This window comes from Mixia osmundae (assembly GCF_000708205.1).
Source record: "Mixia osmundae IAM 14324 unplaced genomic scaffold scaffold_2, whole genome shotgun sequence".
NCBI classification, from domain to species: Eukaryota; Fungi; Basidiomycota; class Mixiomycetes; order Mixiales; family Mixiaceae; genus Mixia; species Mixia osmundae.
Window position 1 is genome coordinate 965,654 of NW_014575562.1, and position 14,921 is coordinate 980,574.

The 14,921-nt window shown below is 56.7% G+C and overlaps 7 protein-coding genes across 7 annotated transcripts; 2 read left to right on the forward strand and 5 right to left on the reverse strand.

The window, feature by feature from the left end:
• Positions 1 to 176: 176 nt before the first annotated feature.
• Positions 177 to 3,280, reverse strand: L969DRAFT_45779 (uncharacterized protein; the record flags this gene model as incomplete). The annotated part of the gene is made up of 5 exons (XM_014714687.1): positions 177 to 437; positions 487 to 690; positions 739 to 1,291; positions 1,343 to 2,637; positions 2,696 to 3,280. The coding sequence occupies 5 exons, from the start codon at positions 3,278 to 3,280 to the stop codon at positions 177 to 179; spliced, it is 2,898 nt and encodes a 965-aa protein (XP_014570173.1).
• Positions 3,281 to 3,405: 125 nt separating this feature from the next.
• L969DRAFT_44919 (uncharacterized protein) lies at positions 3,406 to 4,581 on the reverse strand (the record flags this gene model as incomplete). The annotated part of the gene is made up of 2 exons (XM_014714688.1): positions 3,406 to 4,122; positions 4,180 to 4,581. 2 exons carry the CDS (start codon positions 4,579 to 4,581, stop codon positions 3,406 to 3,408), a joined length of 1,119 nt encoding a protein of 372 aa, XP_014570174.1.
• Positions 4,582 to 4,917: 336 nt separating this feature from the next.
• Positions 4,918 to 6,624, forward strand: L969DRAFT_92815 (uncharacterized protein; the record flags this gene model as incomplete). Its single annotated transcript, XM_014714689.1, has 4 exons — positions 4,918 to 5,840; positions 5,890 to 5,984; positions 6,033 to 6,255; positions 6,309 to 6,624. 4 exons carry the CDS (start codon positions 4,918 to 4,920, stop codon positions 6,622 to 6,624), a joined length of 1,557 nt encoding a protein of 518 aa, XP_014570175.1.
• A 323-nt stretch (positions 6,625 to 6,947) lies between these two features.
• On the reverse strand, positions 6,948 to 8,158 carry L969DRAFT_15615 (uncharacterized protein; the record flags this gene model as incomplete). The annotated part of the gene is made up of 4 exons (XM_014714230.1): positions 6,948 to 7,637; positions 7,689 to 7,845; positions 7,894 to 7,991; positions 8,042 to 8,158. The coding sequence occupies 4 exons, from the start codon at positions 8,156 to 8,158 to the stop codon at positions 6,948 to 6,950; spliced, it is 1,062 nt and encodes a 353-aa protein (XP_014569716.1).
• A 599-nt stretch (positions 8,159 to 8,757) lies between these two features.
• Positions 8,758 to 9,628, forward strand: L969DRAFT_45192 (uncharacterized protein; the record flags this gene model as incomplete). Its single annotated transcript, XM_014714690.1, has 3 exons — positions 8,758 to 8,864; positions 8,913 to 9,084; positions 9,131 to 9,628. 3 exons carry the CDS (start codon positions 8,758 to 8,760, stop codon positions 9,626 to 9,628), a joined length of 777 nt encoding a protein of 258 aa, XP_014570176.1.
• A 15-nt stretch (positions 9,629 to 9,643) lies between these two features.
• Positions 9,644 to 11,021, reverse strand: L969DRAFT_71280 (uncharacterized protein; the record flags this gene model as incomplete). Its single annotated transcript, XM_014714691.1, has 6 exons — positions 10,875 to 11,021; positions 10,706 to 10,822; positions 10,347 to 10,651; positions 10,116 to 10,301; positions 9,877 to 10,063; positions 9,644 to 9,830 (listed from the first exon to the last, which is right to left on the reverse strand). Exons 1-6 carry the CDS (start codon positions 10,979 to 10,981, stop codon positions 9,644 to 9,646), a joined length of 1,089 nt encoding a protein of 362 aa, XP_014570177.1. The 5' UTR covers positions 10,982 to 11,021.
• Positions 11,022 to 11,058: 37 nt separating this feature from the next.
• Positions 11,059 to 14,913, reverse strand: L969DRAFT_92819 (uncharacterized protein; the record flags this gene model as incomplete). The annotated part of the gene is made up of 3 exons (XM_014714692.1): positions 11,059 to 12,402; positions 12,460 to 13,632; positions 13,684 to 14,913. 3 exons carry the CDS (start codon positions 14,911 to 14,913, stop codon positions 11,059 to 11,061), a joined length of 3,747 nt encoding a protein of 1,248 aa, XP_014570178.1.
• Positions 14,914 to 14,921: the final 8 nt, after the last annotated feature.

The window sequence follows — 14,921 nt, forward strand, 5'->3', positions numbered from 1 at the left end:
CTGCTCACATACCCGCTAATCTTCTTCGTCAGCCTCGTCATCATCGAGCGCAATTTCGTCTGCGTTGGTCGGAACTGCTTGCGCTAGCTCAGACTGCTCATCGACGCGCGGCTTGGCAGTCGTCGTCGCCCTGCGGACAAGATATCAGCAAGATCAGATCAGATCCGAGCGAGTACTCACGGCACGAATGCTGGCTGTTGACCTGCCGCATTGTCGAGCTGAGCCATCGGATCAGCAGCACCCCGTACGGCGTCGGTAGCGTCCGCTGATTGTACGTTGCCTTTACGGGCATTAGCGGCGCGAGCAGCAATGTAGGACGCTTCGGTGTTGAAGCTGGCTTGCACTGCTCTCTTGATCCTCAGCATCTCTCTGAACGTGTCCTCGGAGCCGTGCGAGATCTCGAAAGAGTTCCAGTCTGACCAGAATTCGGGATTGACCTGCTCTCGTCTCATCAGCGATATGTAAGCTGCGAGTCAAATGACGCACCCGGGGGTCGCAAAACTGCGAGCCATGGGCGTAGATGGCCCTCGCGCGATCGATCTCGCCGAGCTTCTTCTCGAGCCCAGCAAAACGCAGGCACATTGTAGCAGTCTCGGCATCGGGCAGGGCTTCCAGCGCCTTTTCGTAGATCGACCGTGTCGCAGGCATGCCAAAATTGGCTGTTGCTTTCGCAATAAGAACCTCATACATCTATCTCGCGTGTCAATCCCGAAGTAAGGCAGGAAAATCGACACGTACTGTGAAGCGATCCTTGGCATCGACAGCTTGCGTTGCTCGCTCGTAGACACTCATTGCGCGCTTCGCCAGGCCGTGCTCTTCCTCGAGCTGACCATAGAGCAGATATAGCGGCTTTACGAATTTTGACGGACAGCCATCGAGCGCCTGCTCGAAGAGATCGCGGGCTCGCTCAATCTTTTCGCCTCCGTATCGTCTGATGAATTTGGTCAGGTAGGTGTTCCAGATCTCGAAGACGACCGGGTATGTGAAAAGATCGACGCCGCGCTCGTAGACCTTGAAGCTATCTTCAAAGTAGCTATTTTCTTCCAGGAAGTTGGCAAAGTTGATGACAATCTGAGCATTTGCAATTTTGAGCTCAAAGATCTTGTCGTAGACCTCTTTCGTTGACTCGACAGATCCGATGGATTCCTCGAGATCGACGTAGAAAGACCACAGCTTCAAGCTCTTGAACAGCCGTTGCTGAGCTGTCAATGTCTCGTCATGGAAATTGACCTTTGTCCGGCGAGGCAAAGCGGTCGCGCGCTGCATTATCCGAAGTGCTTCGTCGTAATTCCTACTCAAGGTGATCAGCCACGTATGCGGACGAACATGGTGCATGACGTACTCGTTGCGAACTTCCATCTCTGCCCATTCGCACCAGATCTCGGCCAGCTCGTCCACCTTGCGAAACGGTACCGCGATTGCACGCTCGAAGACTTGTCGCGCGCTAGCAAGATCGGATTCTGACCGATCTGCAGCTGAAGCAGCAACACCGCCCTCCTCAAAGAACTTGGCATAAGAGATGAAGATGTGGTGAAAGCCGCCGACGGCCTTGCGCGGATTGATGGTATCGATCGCCCTACGATAAGTCTCATCGACCTTGCTATCGTCCGTGCCGTGCAAAGCGACGCGCTTCTCCCATTCCTGGATATCGTTGGGATTGCGCCTGATGAGTACTTCGTTGACGAGGAAAGGTCGCCGGTCCATGAGACTCTCAAAGTCCTGCATGCGCTGATCAAGCTCTTCTTCATCTTCAGGACCGAGAACGTCCTCTTCGTCTTCCGGTGGATTTGCGATGGCATCCATGAGGGACGAGATGTAGGTTTCTGAAAATTCGGCGTAGGCATCGAAAATCTGCGTAAAGTCACGGATAGTGAGCACTGTGGCGAGGCCCTCTTCGAAAATCTGGCGAGCATGATCTAGATCGCCTTTGCGAATCCAATAGGTTGCAAGCCCGGCCCAGAGCGTACCGGCTTGATCTTTATACGCAGCCAGCCCGTCATGCCGCACGATGGCTTCGACGTCGAGCTTGCTGACACTTGCAGGGTCGACATCTGCATCATAGACGGCCAAGCCGTTCACCGGTTGATCGCCATCAACCTGCATGGCCGTTCCGTTCGTCGCTGTATCGTGCTCTGCGGCTGCAGCGTTTCCTTGCGCGAGCATGTGACGAGCGGCGCCCCCGGCGCTCTCTGTTGACGCAATAGCGGTAGCGTCGGCTTCGTCAAGCCCGACCTCGTCTGCATGGTTCACGCAGACTTCAAGAAATTGCCCAAGCAAGTCGTAGGAGCTCTTCACTTCAGGCGACTTGTACTGACCCTTTGCAGCCCTCCGGGAGAGCGACAGGAGTAGCTTCGCCGCTTCGAGTGAGCGTTCCGGTCCTTGCTCGAGTAGGACAGAGACATAGTGCTCTGTCGGCAGAGGGTCTACGCGCAGATACCGCCTGAAGACTTTGACGAGTGTCTCGCCGCCTATGGCTGTCGCCCATCTCAAGTAAAGTCGCCAGACACGCTCGTGAAGTGAGCCGGGTAGTGTCCTGAGGGCACGATCGAAAGTGCGCCTGGCGTGAGTATGGGAAAGGTAGGCCGGACAGAGTGGTTGTCTGAGCATGTTGAGGTAGTTCAGCCACAGTCGCGGCATCTGTGCGTCGCAATGCACGTCAGCGCGTTCAGGCAGATCTAGCCCGAGAGGAGCTCACCCTGGGGTTGCAAGTGAGCGCACGCTCGAAGCAGGCGGCGAGCGCTCTCCATTCGATGTGTCCGATGGTACCGTTGAGACCTCCCTCGTACAGCTGAGCGACATCGCGGTCATGGTCGTCCTGCTCGAGGCCTTTGAGGTCCTGCAGGATCGATCCAGCCTCTATGTCTCTCTTCTTCTTCGTAGCGGCCAAGTTGAGCTTCTTGGCGGGTATGCCGAGTATGTAGGCCGAGCGAGCGTCGAGGTAAGCCTTCCAGAGCTTGTAGGACGTCGGAAAGTGAGCGAGCGCTCTCTCGTAGACGTCGATGATGCGTTGATAGCTCTCCCTGCCCGGCTGAGTAGCGAGCTTCTTCCCAAGCGCACTCTCTTGCTGCTTCGTCGCTGTCCCTCTTGCGTCCATCTCCTGCCTGTGGTTCTGCTCCTTGACATGCTTGATGTAGCTCTGCCAGGCATGCAAATTCTGTCCGTTCCTTGCGAGCTCATACTCGGTCGTCAGGTCCTCTGCCGGGATCAGACTCGCATGGCTGACAGCGTTCGGCGTCGGCACAGACAGAGGCAAGACCGCCTCGAGCGCACTCACGTCCATTGATGACCTCTGCTGCCGAGCAAGCTCAAGCTGGCTGCAGGCAGGCCGAATTCAATTGCAGGTGTCGCGCGCGCTCAGCAGCAAGATCTGGCCAAGTGCAGCGGTCAAAGTCATATGCATTGGACCTATTCGGCCTCGAGAGGACAGGTCTCTGGCTGAGAGTTGACTTGGATGCCGCCCCGCTTGTCCAGCTTCGAGTCAGGGTAGGGCAGCTTCCAGCCACCCTGACTCTCTGGCGTCGCTAGCCAGAGTCGAAGGAGATGCCGTCTGGGCGCAGGCGGTGCGTAGTCTTTGTAGGCTGTGCGTGCGTGGAAGACATGTGTATCGGCAACAAACTGAAGATCGCCGACGTCCAGGATCATATGTAGCGCTTCCCGACTCGCGATCTGCTCGAGTACTTCAAAGGCTTCGAGCTGCTGAGGTGTATGTGCTTCGATGAGACCGGCTTCGACATGGCGTGCGATAGACTTGACATAGTACGGGTCGAAGAAGCTAGACACTTTGCCGTCTAGGTAGTGGTAGATAGGTTTGGTGACAAAAGGTCGTTGTCCGTCAGAGACTTCGCCCTTGCGGTCAAAGTGAAATGTTGGCGTCGTCAGCAGCTCCGCGATGTCCGGTCGCTCCTTCTGCAGACAGTTCCAGACGTGATGTGCAGATACAATGTCGCTTTCGCCTCCTTCGAGCGCGCGAGCGAGACAGAGCAAGCCGACGAGATCGGACGAGTCGGTATGGAAATATTGCTTAGCGGCAGTGCTGTATATCCTGACTTTGCTGATGTCATTCGGATCATTGCCCAGGTCACGCACATGCCCCAGCGTATGTCCCTTGCGATTTTGCGAGACCTGCAGTGCGCATATGAGCAGGAGCAGGAGCAGCATTCGTCGTCAGAGGAGACACACAACGACGCCAATCTGCGCGCCTATGCCGAGATAGGCAGTGGCCGACTTCTGCACACCCCAAGCATCGGTCGACATGCCTTTGATGAGTGCAAAGCCTTTGCCATTGATGAGATCTTCTCTCAACTGGCCAAAGAGCTCGGCTAGCCTTGGAGAAACTTGAAATGTCTCCTTCGTGATCTCTGTCAGGGGACGGCCGGAAGCAGCCCATCTGTCCGCTGCCTCAGAGAGATCCTCTAGCTGCTGCTCTGTCCAGCGTGAGATCCATCGCTCGGGGGCATTGGCATATTCTGTCGCTGTCCAGACTGTCTTGCCTCTGATCTCCTTGGGAAATTCGCTATAGGGCGCCAAAAGGTCGAGCACAGGATCGTGCTGACCAGACGTGAGTTGAGCGACCGACGGCATCCTTCAGGAAGAGTTGTCGAGGCAAGGCGGCTGGCTCAGAAAGATGGAAGCTCCGCGGGGCGGCGACAACGTGATCGAAGTTGGCCGAGGCCATCACGACATTCGCGCTTGCAAAGGCGACATCGATCCGCTTACATCATCATCATCATCATCATCATCATCATCATCATGCATCATTCTCTGTCTAGTGATCGCTCCGCTCTTCTCAGGCCCAGATTGAACCTCATCTTGACAAGCGCTCGATTGCGCCTTCAGCTGGCTCCTGTCGCAATACAAAAAGCGACAGCGAAGCGGCCTTGAAGATCCACAGCTTGCGCACTGGTAGCTTACAGCACAATGTCCACGCAAGCTGCAGACCAGCAAGGCTTGGAAAAGCCAGGCGCAAGCATCGAGAAGCCAGGCGCGTCGACTTATTCTGCCCGTACGCCCGACGCTTCATCAGAGCTCGGCTCGGTCGACGCCATAGAAGTACACGATGATCCGGCGGCCGAACGAGCACTCACGCGCAAGATCGACTTGCACGTCCTGCCCATGCTTACCCTGCTCTACCTGCTTTCCTTCTTGGACAGAACAAATGTTGGCAACGCCCGCGTACAAGGTCTCGCGACCAAGACCCATCTCGGTACAGGTTCGGCGTACAACGTCGGCCTCGCACTCTTCTTCGTAGGATATGCAGCTTTCGAAGTGCCAGCGAATCTCACCTTGAAGCGCTTCAACCCCCGTGTCTGGCTGCCGACTCTCACCCTCGTCTGGGGAGCAGTGACGATGCTGCAGGCTCTCGTCGTCAACAAGTCTGGCTTTTTCGCCGTCCGCTTCTTCCTCGGCGTCACCGAAGCAGGTCTCTTCCCGGGCACTACTTTCCTCTTCAGCTACTGGTACACACGGGAGCAGCGAGCTGTGCGCGTCGCTTTCTTCTTTGCCGCCGCCGCTGCTGCCGGCTCGCTTGGCGGCATCCTCGCTTACGGTCTCGGTCATATCAATACTTCCGTCATCGATGGCTGGCAGGCTATCTTTCTCATCGAGGGTGCCATCACAGTACTGGTCTCTCTGGTCGCCTATGCCGTCGTACCCACTTGGCCCACGGACAGCAAACGATTCACTGCCTCCGAAAAGGCTCGCTTGTTCCGCCGTTTGCGACTTGCAAGCGATTCTGCCGATATGGAACACTTCAACTGGCACGGTATTAGAAGCGCTTTCACCGACTACAAAGTATGGCTGTACGCCTTTCTGTTCCACGGTGCGGCTTTCTCTCTGTATACGTGTGTGTCTCCATTCAAGCTGGATTTCCGAACTCATCTCGCCCAATAGCATCTCACTCTTCTTGCCCACCATCATAACAGCACTCGGTTACAAAGCTGCAGATGCACAGCTGCTCACTGTTCCTGTCTATTTCCTCGCAGCCAGTAAGTATAGCCTATTCGTAACTTTCAGGAGCTCATATCACGTGACAGTCGTGACGCTTACCTCTGCCTTTATCAGTCAGCGCACCGGCCGCATAGCCATCAACATCCTGCTCTCCTTGTCAGTCTCGTTGATCGGCTATGTCGTCATCATCTCTGTTCAGCACACAGCGGGGCAATACATTGCGACTTTCTTGATCGCATGCGGTACCTATTCCGCCACAGGCTTGTTGCTCGCCTGGCCCATTATTAACGTCTCATCTCAAAGCAAGCGGTCCGTGTCTAGCTACTTATTGTATGACGCGAGCTTATCACTAGCACAAACAGCTGTGTCGCCGCTGCCATCCAGATCAGCGTTGGCAACTGCGGCTCGATCATCGGCGTCCTCATCTATAGGCCACAATTCTCGAAAGACCACTATCGAAAGGCACACATCATCACGATTGGCTTCCTCCTGCTTGCCGTCTTCTGCGCATCGACGCTCTGGATGACTTTGAAACGCGACAACAGACAGCGTGATAGACTGGCTGCGCGGCAAGGCGAGGAACAAGCAGAAGAGAAGCCGCTTGCCTATGTCGATCAAGACGCCGATAGCAAGCATTCGCTGGGCGACAAGCACCCAGCCTATAGATATCGTTACTAAGCAACCAAGCATCATCAAAGGGGTTTGTATGTCTGATGCATATCGTGGGGATCTATTTCTGCTCGTGTGACGGTATAGACATTCCTGAGATCAGCAGGCGGACGACCCGTGCTCAGGGGCCACAGATCAGACAGGTGGCTCGGGTGTGGTGCAAACGCGTTAATAGCTCATTTCACCGACGGGATAGACAGACAAGCTTTTCAGCTATGGTCTCATGAACATCAACATGAACATCAAGAATTGCGAGGAATGATAATGTCAACCAATGTGCAATTGAATAGATTTACATGTGTGCTGCAAGTGATGCTTTTGGCGTGGTTTGCTTACATGGCGAGCGCAGCAACGAGGCCGAGCGCGAGCGACAGACCCACTGCGCCTACTTGTGACGTAAATCGAGGAAGTCCGCCAGATGTAGAGCTGCCAGAAGAAGAACCACCAGACGATGAGCCGCCGGAAGAGCCACCTGAGGATGAGTTGGACGAACCAGCAGTAGCCGTCTCGTTCTTCGTACCAAGCTCAACGACTGCAGGGCCGGCGAGGGTGGTGCCATCGGCAATGCCAGTGTTGCTTGATGAGAGCACGATGTAGACCTGACCGGCTGTGGTGTTGGCGGGGATATCACATTGACCGTTGGCATAGGTGGTGAATGCAGGCGCGCCGACACCCGAGATAATACCGCAGTAAACGGTCGAGCCCGAAGGAATGGCAGATGTGTTGGTGACGGAGAGAGCGACTGGGCTACCGACGGCGGGTGCAGTCGTGTTGACCTTGATGGCAGGGAAGCCGGTGAGCGTCAGCTGCGAGCCGGATGGGCAACTTGCCAGGAAAGGCGCAGCCAATGTGACGACCTCGTTGGGGCTCAGAGGCGTCTCGTAAGGTGCAGGGAAAGGCGAGTAGCCGTTGGAATAACGGATGTAGGCGTTGTGGCGAGCCTCCACAGTGAGAATGCTACCAGCGGCAGTCAAATAGTCGGTATTGTTGATCGAACCGGCAGCGCCAAGGTAAGCTGACACCTGCAAAATGTACATCAGCATGTACCGTGCCGCAGAAATTGCGGAACGCACTCCAACGCCTTCTAGAACTTGGGCAGTCGCGAGCATCGCCGTGGCAGATGTCACGCTCGAGAAATCGTACGTGCAGGCTTGGAAGGGGCTCGCACCGGCAGCGGACAGCGCAGAGGTGAGGAATTGCACATGAGATGCTTCGTCAGCCGATATTTGTCTGTTCTAGACGTCAGAAAAGTAGTGGGGTTACGGAGAAGGCACGTACTGAATGTTCGCGTAGACTTGCGCCGATGGAAAGTCGCTAGCCGAGAAATTGGCGAGACCTTGCGCATAAAACGTAGCTTCGAGATGCTCTAGGGTGAGCTGTAAGGATCACAATGAGGTCAGAAAGCTGCAGCACTGAAAGAGCTTACGGCAAAGTTGAGAATATCAGGATCAGTGAGTGCGCCAGCGGCCTGGCGTTTTTCCAGGGGCGCGGCCAGCGCGAGACCGAGGGCCGAAGCCGATGCGACATAGCTTGCAGTTCTCATGGTGTATTGTTCTGGAACTGTGGGAGGATGGCCGAGTGTGTAAATGAGGAATTCTGGAGGTAGACTGTTCACTTATATACATAAGCGGGAGTGGTACGATGCACAAAGCGTCGGCTGACCCAGTGCAGTCGTCGGTTCAACGCCATGATATTCTTCGGTAGTGCGATCGAATGAGACTTGGCTGTCGGTTAAAGCCTGGAAGCCCAGAGTTCAGGCGGCATGAGCGTGGCCGATCGCGACGCGCCCAGGAAAAGGGAGCCGGCCGGCTGCCGACCGCTTTGAGCCTGCTCAGAATACCAATGCGGGCTTAAAGTCGCCTGGCTGGGCGATCAGCGTGTCGATCCCTAGGTCATGTGAGCTGGTTCAGGTCGATCACAGGCGAGGAACAGAAAGAAAGCTGAGTCAGGGATCGAAGCGCACAGAAGGTGTCCAAGGACGGGGCTATTGGGCCTTTCAAATCGTGACTGGCTGTCCAAGGTCTAAGGAGCGTGGATGGCTGTCGAGATGAGCTTGAACTTCAATCAGATATTCATCTGCTGGACGATGAGATGTAGACTTGCCGCATTGGATTGAGGGCGCTCGCAGATCGTAGGCGATCTATGGGGGACGCATTGCTGGGCTTTCTAAGCCAGTACGAGCTCAGCAGCCAGCCAGTACAATGCCTGCATCGGCTCGCCGCTTTGGGGCATTCAATTGATCATGTCGAGTGGGTCTCTTGATCAGGGGTTGACCACGAGCTGACCAGCACATGAAGCCTGCCACGGCGCAAAGTTGCAGCAGTCGCAGTGCTGCTGTATGCAGATCAAGAAGACGAGCTCAGCGTGGTACTGACGACGAGAGCAAAGACGCTCAGATCACATCCTGGCGAGACCGCCTTACCTGGCGGGCGTCAAGACCCAGAGGATGCCAGCATACAAGTGACTGCAGTATGTGTTAGCTCGGCACGCTCAACACAAGCTGATGCGACAGCAGTTGCGAGAAGCCAACGAAGAAGTCGCTCTGCCATTTGACCCGGAGAGGATGCTCGCCTTGGCAACGTTGCCCGCGTTTGTCTCGCGCAATTTGCTCTTTGTCAAGCCAGTGGTCTACCTGATCGACGCTGCGCTTGTAGCCTTGCTCAAGCCAAACCCAGGCGAAGTGGATGCCATCTTTTCGTGCAAGCTCGCTGCATTTTTGGGCAACGACAAAGAGGCAGGAGACGCGATCCAGCTCGAGCATAGTCATAATGACATGATCTGGCTACTCGACCGGCCTTTCCGATTGCATGCTTTCCGGCACACAAGCCTGCCATCGGCTGTAACGGGCCTGACGGCAGATATCTTGATCGCGACAGCGCTGTGCGCCTATGATGCAAAATCGACGACGTTCGAACAGCGGCCAGCGGGCCAGCCAGACTGGCCAGAGATGGTCGAAGCCGTTCTTGCCGGTCTGGCGGGAGCAGGGAATGATCAGCGGACTCGTATGACCTAGGTGCACCCCTCTAGCTCAAGAGGGGTAAATCTCCCAAAGGCTGATCCGCATGTCGATACTGCCCGCAGCTACCCAGGCTCGCGCGGGCTTGCCAGTCTGCTTCGGCTGCATGACCGGCGCGAAAGCGACTGCATTGACGGTGTCACGATGGAAGCTCAAGATCGCAAGGGGCTTGAATGTCTTGATCGAACGGATTCGAACCCTGCGGCTAGCATCAGCTCCGAGCCAGCTAGTGTGTCCAGACGCACAGGCCATCCCAGCCAGCTATAGCGAGGATCTTCTGATCGTCTCGAGCGACAATGCAAGCTTTACCTGGAGTATCAGTCGCATGTCGCGTCGTCTTGCCCCCCTGAGTGAGGTCGTAGGCAATCACGAGGTGATCCGCAGCGACAGTCCAAGCTACGGAGTGATCCGCCGCGAGCGCTAATGACATGACTGCAGCAACAAGTTCAGCGCAGCCAATCGCAAGCTTCAGATCAACACAAACTGGGCTCCTTGTGTTGCTTCTGCCACCAGACGAGCTCCCAGCCCTCGCTTGCATCTCTGCGCGGCTGCGACCAGTCGCTCGTCTGCAGCAAGCCAAATAGCGCGACGCGACCATCTTCCCATGCAATGAGCACCGACAGTCGGCTCTGCGCGTCGAGAAAGAGCTGCAGCGCCATGACCATGCCTGCTGCGTTTTCAGCAAGTAACGCAAGGAACAGTACACATGACTGACCGACACGATCAGTCGTGACGAATGCATCTGCCGCAACAGAGCGATGCACTCGCGTGAGACTCGGCAGGTGAAAGATGTCCACTTGGTCTTCTTGTAGTATCGACGGCAACGCTACGAGGGCTTCCGCTTGCGAGACAGCCAAAAGTGAGAACTTGCAGAACCCGAGTGCATTGATGCCCGTGCTGCCCATGAGCTCGACAGTCGACGGTGAAGCTATAGATGGCACCTGCAACGCCGCAGCTCGTGACAGCGTCTTTGGCTTCTCGGGTACTTGCCACAGCTTCAGTTCATTATCTCTGCCTTGGCTTCATGCGACGATGAGAACGAGCTCGACGTCGCATCTGTTGCCTCGAGCTTACCTGATGATCGTCTTGTTCCAGAGCTGCGCCTGCAGGACCGAATCGGAGTGTGCCTTCCATAACAAAGTCGGGCGGAAGCTTGCAAGATCGTATAGCGCTACATGGCCTTTCAAGTCGCTGCAGGGCTCCATTAGATCGACTAGCTTTTAGAAAGTGTGGCCCTGCTGACCCTGAGACTAGCTCCTCGCCGCTCGCTGAGAATTGCAAACAGTTGACTTGGCTAGCATGGGAACGCAGGACAAAGACTGGCTGAGGCACCGGCCCTGCAAGGCTCATGTAACGTTCAAGCGCTCAAACGGGTCATTAGCATTTTATGCGCGCGGTGAGATGCACAGGCACAACATTGATCGATCTCATCTGCCCGCTCGTCGCAACGGCTTCATCGGCCTGCTCGACGAGCTCGTTCCGCCTCCAGAGCCAATGTTGAACATGATAGGCGCTCCAGAAGGCGTGCCTGGCGTCGGTGCCGTCGGCGTGATAGCAGGCGCACCAAAAGGGTTCTGAGCTTGAGCAGCTGGTGCGCCGAAGTTGAAAGTCGACTGCGGCTGAGATGACTGCGAAGAGCCGGCGCCGAATGCGAAGGACTGAGGCGTCGCATTCGTAGGCGCGCCAAAGGCAAAGCTAGGGGCTGCAGGGGCTGGAGTCGGCGGCTGCGTGCTTGATTGACCAAAATTAAACGCGGCAGCAGTACCTCCAGTCTGACCGTTGCTGCCGAAAGGGTTCGAGGTATTCGTACTGCCGAAAGTGCTTGGTACGGCCTGCTGGGCGCCAAACATGCTTGCCGAGCTGCCAAAAGGGGCTTGTGAGCCATTCACGACCGGTGGCGGTGAGCCAAATGCTGGCGTGGATGCGCCGTTGACTGCACCGAAAGGCGAAGCAGCTGCATTGCTTGCTGCCTGGCCAAAAGTGAACGTGCTCGGATTGGCTGGCTGCGCAGTTGCGCCACCAAACGCATTCCCAGCATTGTTACTGCCGAAAGCGCCGCCTGTATTGCTTCCAAACGGCGAAGGCGCAGCTGGAGCTGGCGAGCCGAAAGTGAAAGGCTGACTTGCAGCAGGCTTCGTGCTCGTTGTCGGCGCTGAGCTCGTGGGCGTGCCAAACGTAAAGGGTGTGCTCGATGCCGGGGCTGCCGGCGCGCCGAAAGTAAAGGCCAGTCCTGACGAGCTCGCTGGCTGCGCGGATGGGGTTTTCCCTACTGCTTCAGGCTTAGCGCCAAACACGAATGTTTTCGGCGTCTGGCTTTCGCCGGTAGAGCTCGTAGGACCTTCTGCATTGCCGTTGACGGCCTTGGGCACGCCGAAATTGAAGTTAGTAGGCGGATCTGCCTTGCTTGCTGGAGCTCCAAAAGATGGATTAGGCTGCGTGCCGAAGGAGAACGCAGCTTTCGGTGCAGCATTCGCCTTCGTAGCGTCGAATGGATTGCTGCCGGCGGCTGTAGGCGAAAAGAGGCCAGTTTGTGCTGCTGGAGCGGGTAGAGGCGGGCTAGATTGCATCATCACGCTATCGTTCGCTGCACTATCTGCATCGTCTGCTCCTTCACTTCGGCCTTCTTTGACCGGCGTCTGCTCGGTGAAAGACGGTTTGCGCTTGACTTGCGTGGGCCCGCTGCTTACCGCGAGTGCATTCGAAGCGGGCGCAGCGAACGAGAACGCAGGTGCTGCGGCAGGCTTTGTTGGCACGAATGGCGGAGCGTCCTCCTTAGACCGGGCAGCCAGGTCAGCTCTGTCATATTGACGTGCGCTGCCGATACTTACAGGTGACGTCGAAGGAGCAGGCTGTGTGCCCTTCTTGAGCTGCGGTGGCACGCCGGCATCTGCGATACGATGCGCTGCAAAAGGGTTGCTTCGCTGTGTCGAAGGCTTTGGCGTACTCTCTGCTATCGCTGGGGCTGCAGAGGCTGCTTTGGGCAGCGAGGCGCTGGCTTGCGCGCCGAAAAGTGGCGTAGATGTGCCCAGCGATTTAGGTATGGACAGAGGAACGACGCTCGTCGGGGCGGGTGCCAAAGGCTGTTGTGCGGGCTTAGCGGGTCGCAATGTCTTGAGCGCTGATCGCTCCGGCGTTGGAACAGCAGGCAAGCCGCTAAAGCCCTTGAAAGGTGATGCGGGGATCTTTGACTCTGGCGCAGGTAGCTTCGCAGCGCTGGTCGACGTTGAAGGTATCCCTGACTCTACCGGCTGATCCTGCGACGATGACTTGCTTGCGACTGGCACGCTAGGCGTCGTGCTGAAAGCAAAAGATTGGGGAAAGGTCATGGGCGGTAGCTTTATCTTTTCGAGGTCTTCAGCTTCTGCTGGCGGGAGATCTTCCTCTCGCGCGGAGAAGCGACTGAGAGCCGCAGAAGCATGGGTGCGACTACTGTGCGTTCTTCCCGGGCGTAGTGAGTCACTGCCACGCGCAAACTGTACAGGTTTTGACGTCTCTGGCTCGGCGGTTTGAGAACTTGCGGCAGGAGAATCAGGCTCTTCCGCAATGGCCTCTTTTGCTTTTCCTTTTCGTCGAGACTTGGCAGCTTTGGCAGCTTTCGCAGGAGCAGGAGCGTCGCTCTCGCTCGTTGGCAAGATAGAGGACTCTTTTGTCTTTCTACTCTTACGAGTACTTGGGGCAGGTTTGGGGGAAGCTTGAGTACGCTTGCGAGGACTTCTCCTGGGCTGCGGCTCTGGCTCGTCTTCAGAGGACGTCAGGTCATTCATGTGGGAGTCTTTGTGAGGCGCAGAGACAGCAGGAGCTGCTTTCTGCGTATTCGCATCGCGCATCCGGCTCGCGATGCCAGGGCGGCGATCGATAAGCTCACGTTGATGACGACGTGCGTACGGCGAGACAGCGCTGGAGATGTGGCTCGTGTTGGCAGCTCTGTGCATCGAAGCGGTCATGAAGGGCTTGTCAGCCGGTAAAGCGCTCGGCAAAGGCACATTGACCGCAGTAAAAGGCTGCGTTCAGATTTTCAGCCTTACATTTAACAGACAGGAGATCTGGCTGACCTTGGCTTGCCGCGCGCCCGCCAGGGGAGTGCGCATGCTTTCGAGCACACTAAGGATTCGCTCGGCTTCGTTGCGCGGCACGTTGACGCTTGCGCTCTCTTGACGTTCTTGACGCTCGCGACGCATGTCGTCTGCCGAAACGAACATGCGCTTCGAGGGATCCCAGACAGCTTGCTTCTTCTTAGTGTGCGATGTCGGACTCGGCGAACGGAAGGGCTGAACCCGCACAGAAGGTGTAAAAGAGCTTCGACTGTCTTGCCGTCGCGTAAGCCTATTGTCACTCGTATACGACCTAGGCAGAGATCGATGTGAAGCTGTGCTCAGGGTGACATCCACACTGCGTTCCCGCTTGCCTAGTAAACTCGGCGACAAAGTCCCGGCAATTGCAAGACCTGTGGCCAGTGATCTCGAAGCAGGCATAGCATAGGAGGTGCGGCTAGTATCGCTCGCCAGCGGCTCGAAGGGCGATGCTGAAGATAGTCCGTATGTCATGCTGGAGGTGTGAGGCAGACGGGTAGCACCGAATCGCGATGATGCAGACGCGCCGGAGACCATAGACATGCGATCTGGCGAAGGCGATCTGAGCATACCATTCGCTCTGGGCGTGCTTTGCTTGTCCTGGTGTGCAAATGCTTTGCTTGTCAGAGCGCGGGATGCGAGGCCGTTCGTATATGTCTGCGAGCGCGGCACCTGGCGCTGCGAAAGTGAGTAAGACGAGTCGTACTCGGCAGTCCTATCTCTGCCAGATGTCAGCGGAGGCGGTGACCTGTTCAGCTGCAGGGTGGAGTGCGATGTTCTGCGCCTGTAAGCTGCCGTTTGTCCACCGTGATCGACGGAGGACCTGCCAGACTCCGACATTTTTGACATTGACCTGTGTCTCGTGGAAGTGGTCGAAGGTGGCTGCTTGGGAGTCGCTCTGCTATGCGAAGCGCCATGAGAACGCTCTGGTATCTGTCGGGCAGGTCTGCTGCCGCCTGACTTGCCAGCGTTCGCCTCGACATCGCTCGCCTCCGGCTTGCCGAGCAGAGAGCGCCGCTTGCCCGAGCGCGCTTGCTCAGCATCGGCCGAGCGCTGCTGATCCGAGGCCTGAGAGGCTTGTTGAGGAGCGGGCGTGCCTCTGAGCCAGCGCCAGCTTCGAGTGACGATGCTCGTGAGGCCTGCCGGTGTTTGCGAGGCAGACGAGCCGTGGCTTTCGAGGTCTTGATCGACTTCCATAGCAGAAGAGCCCATCATTCCTT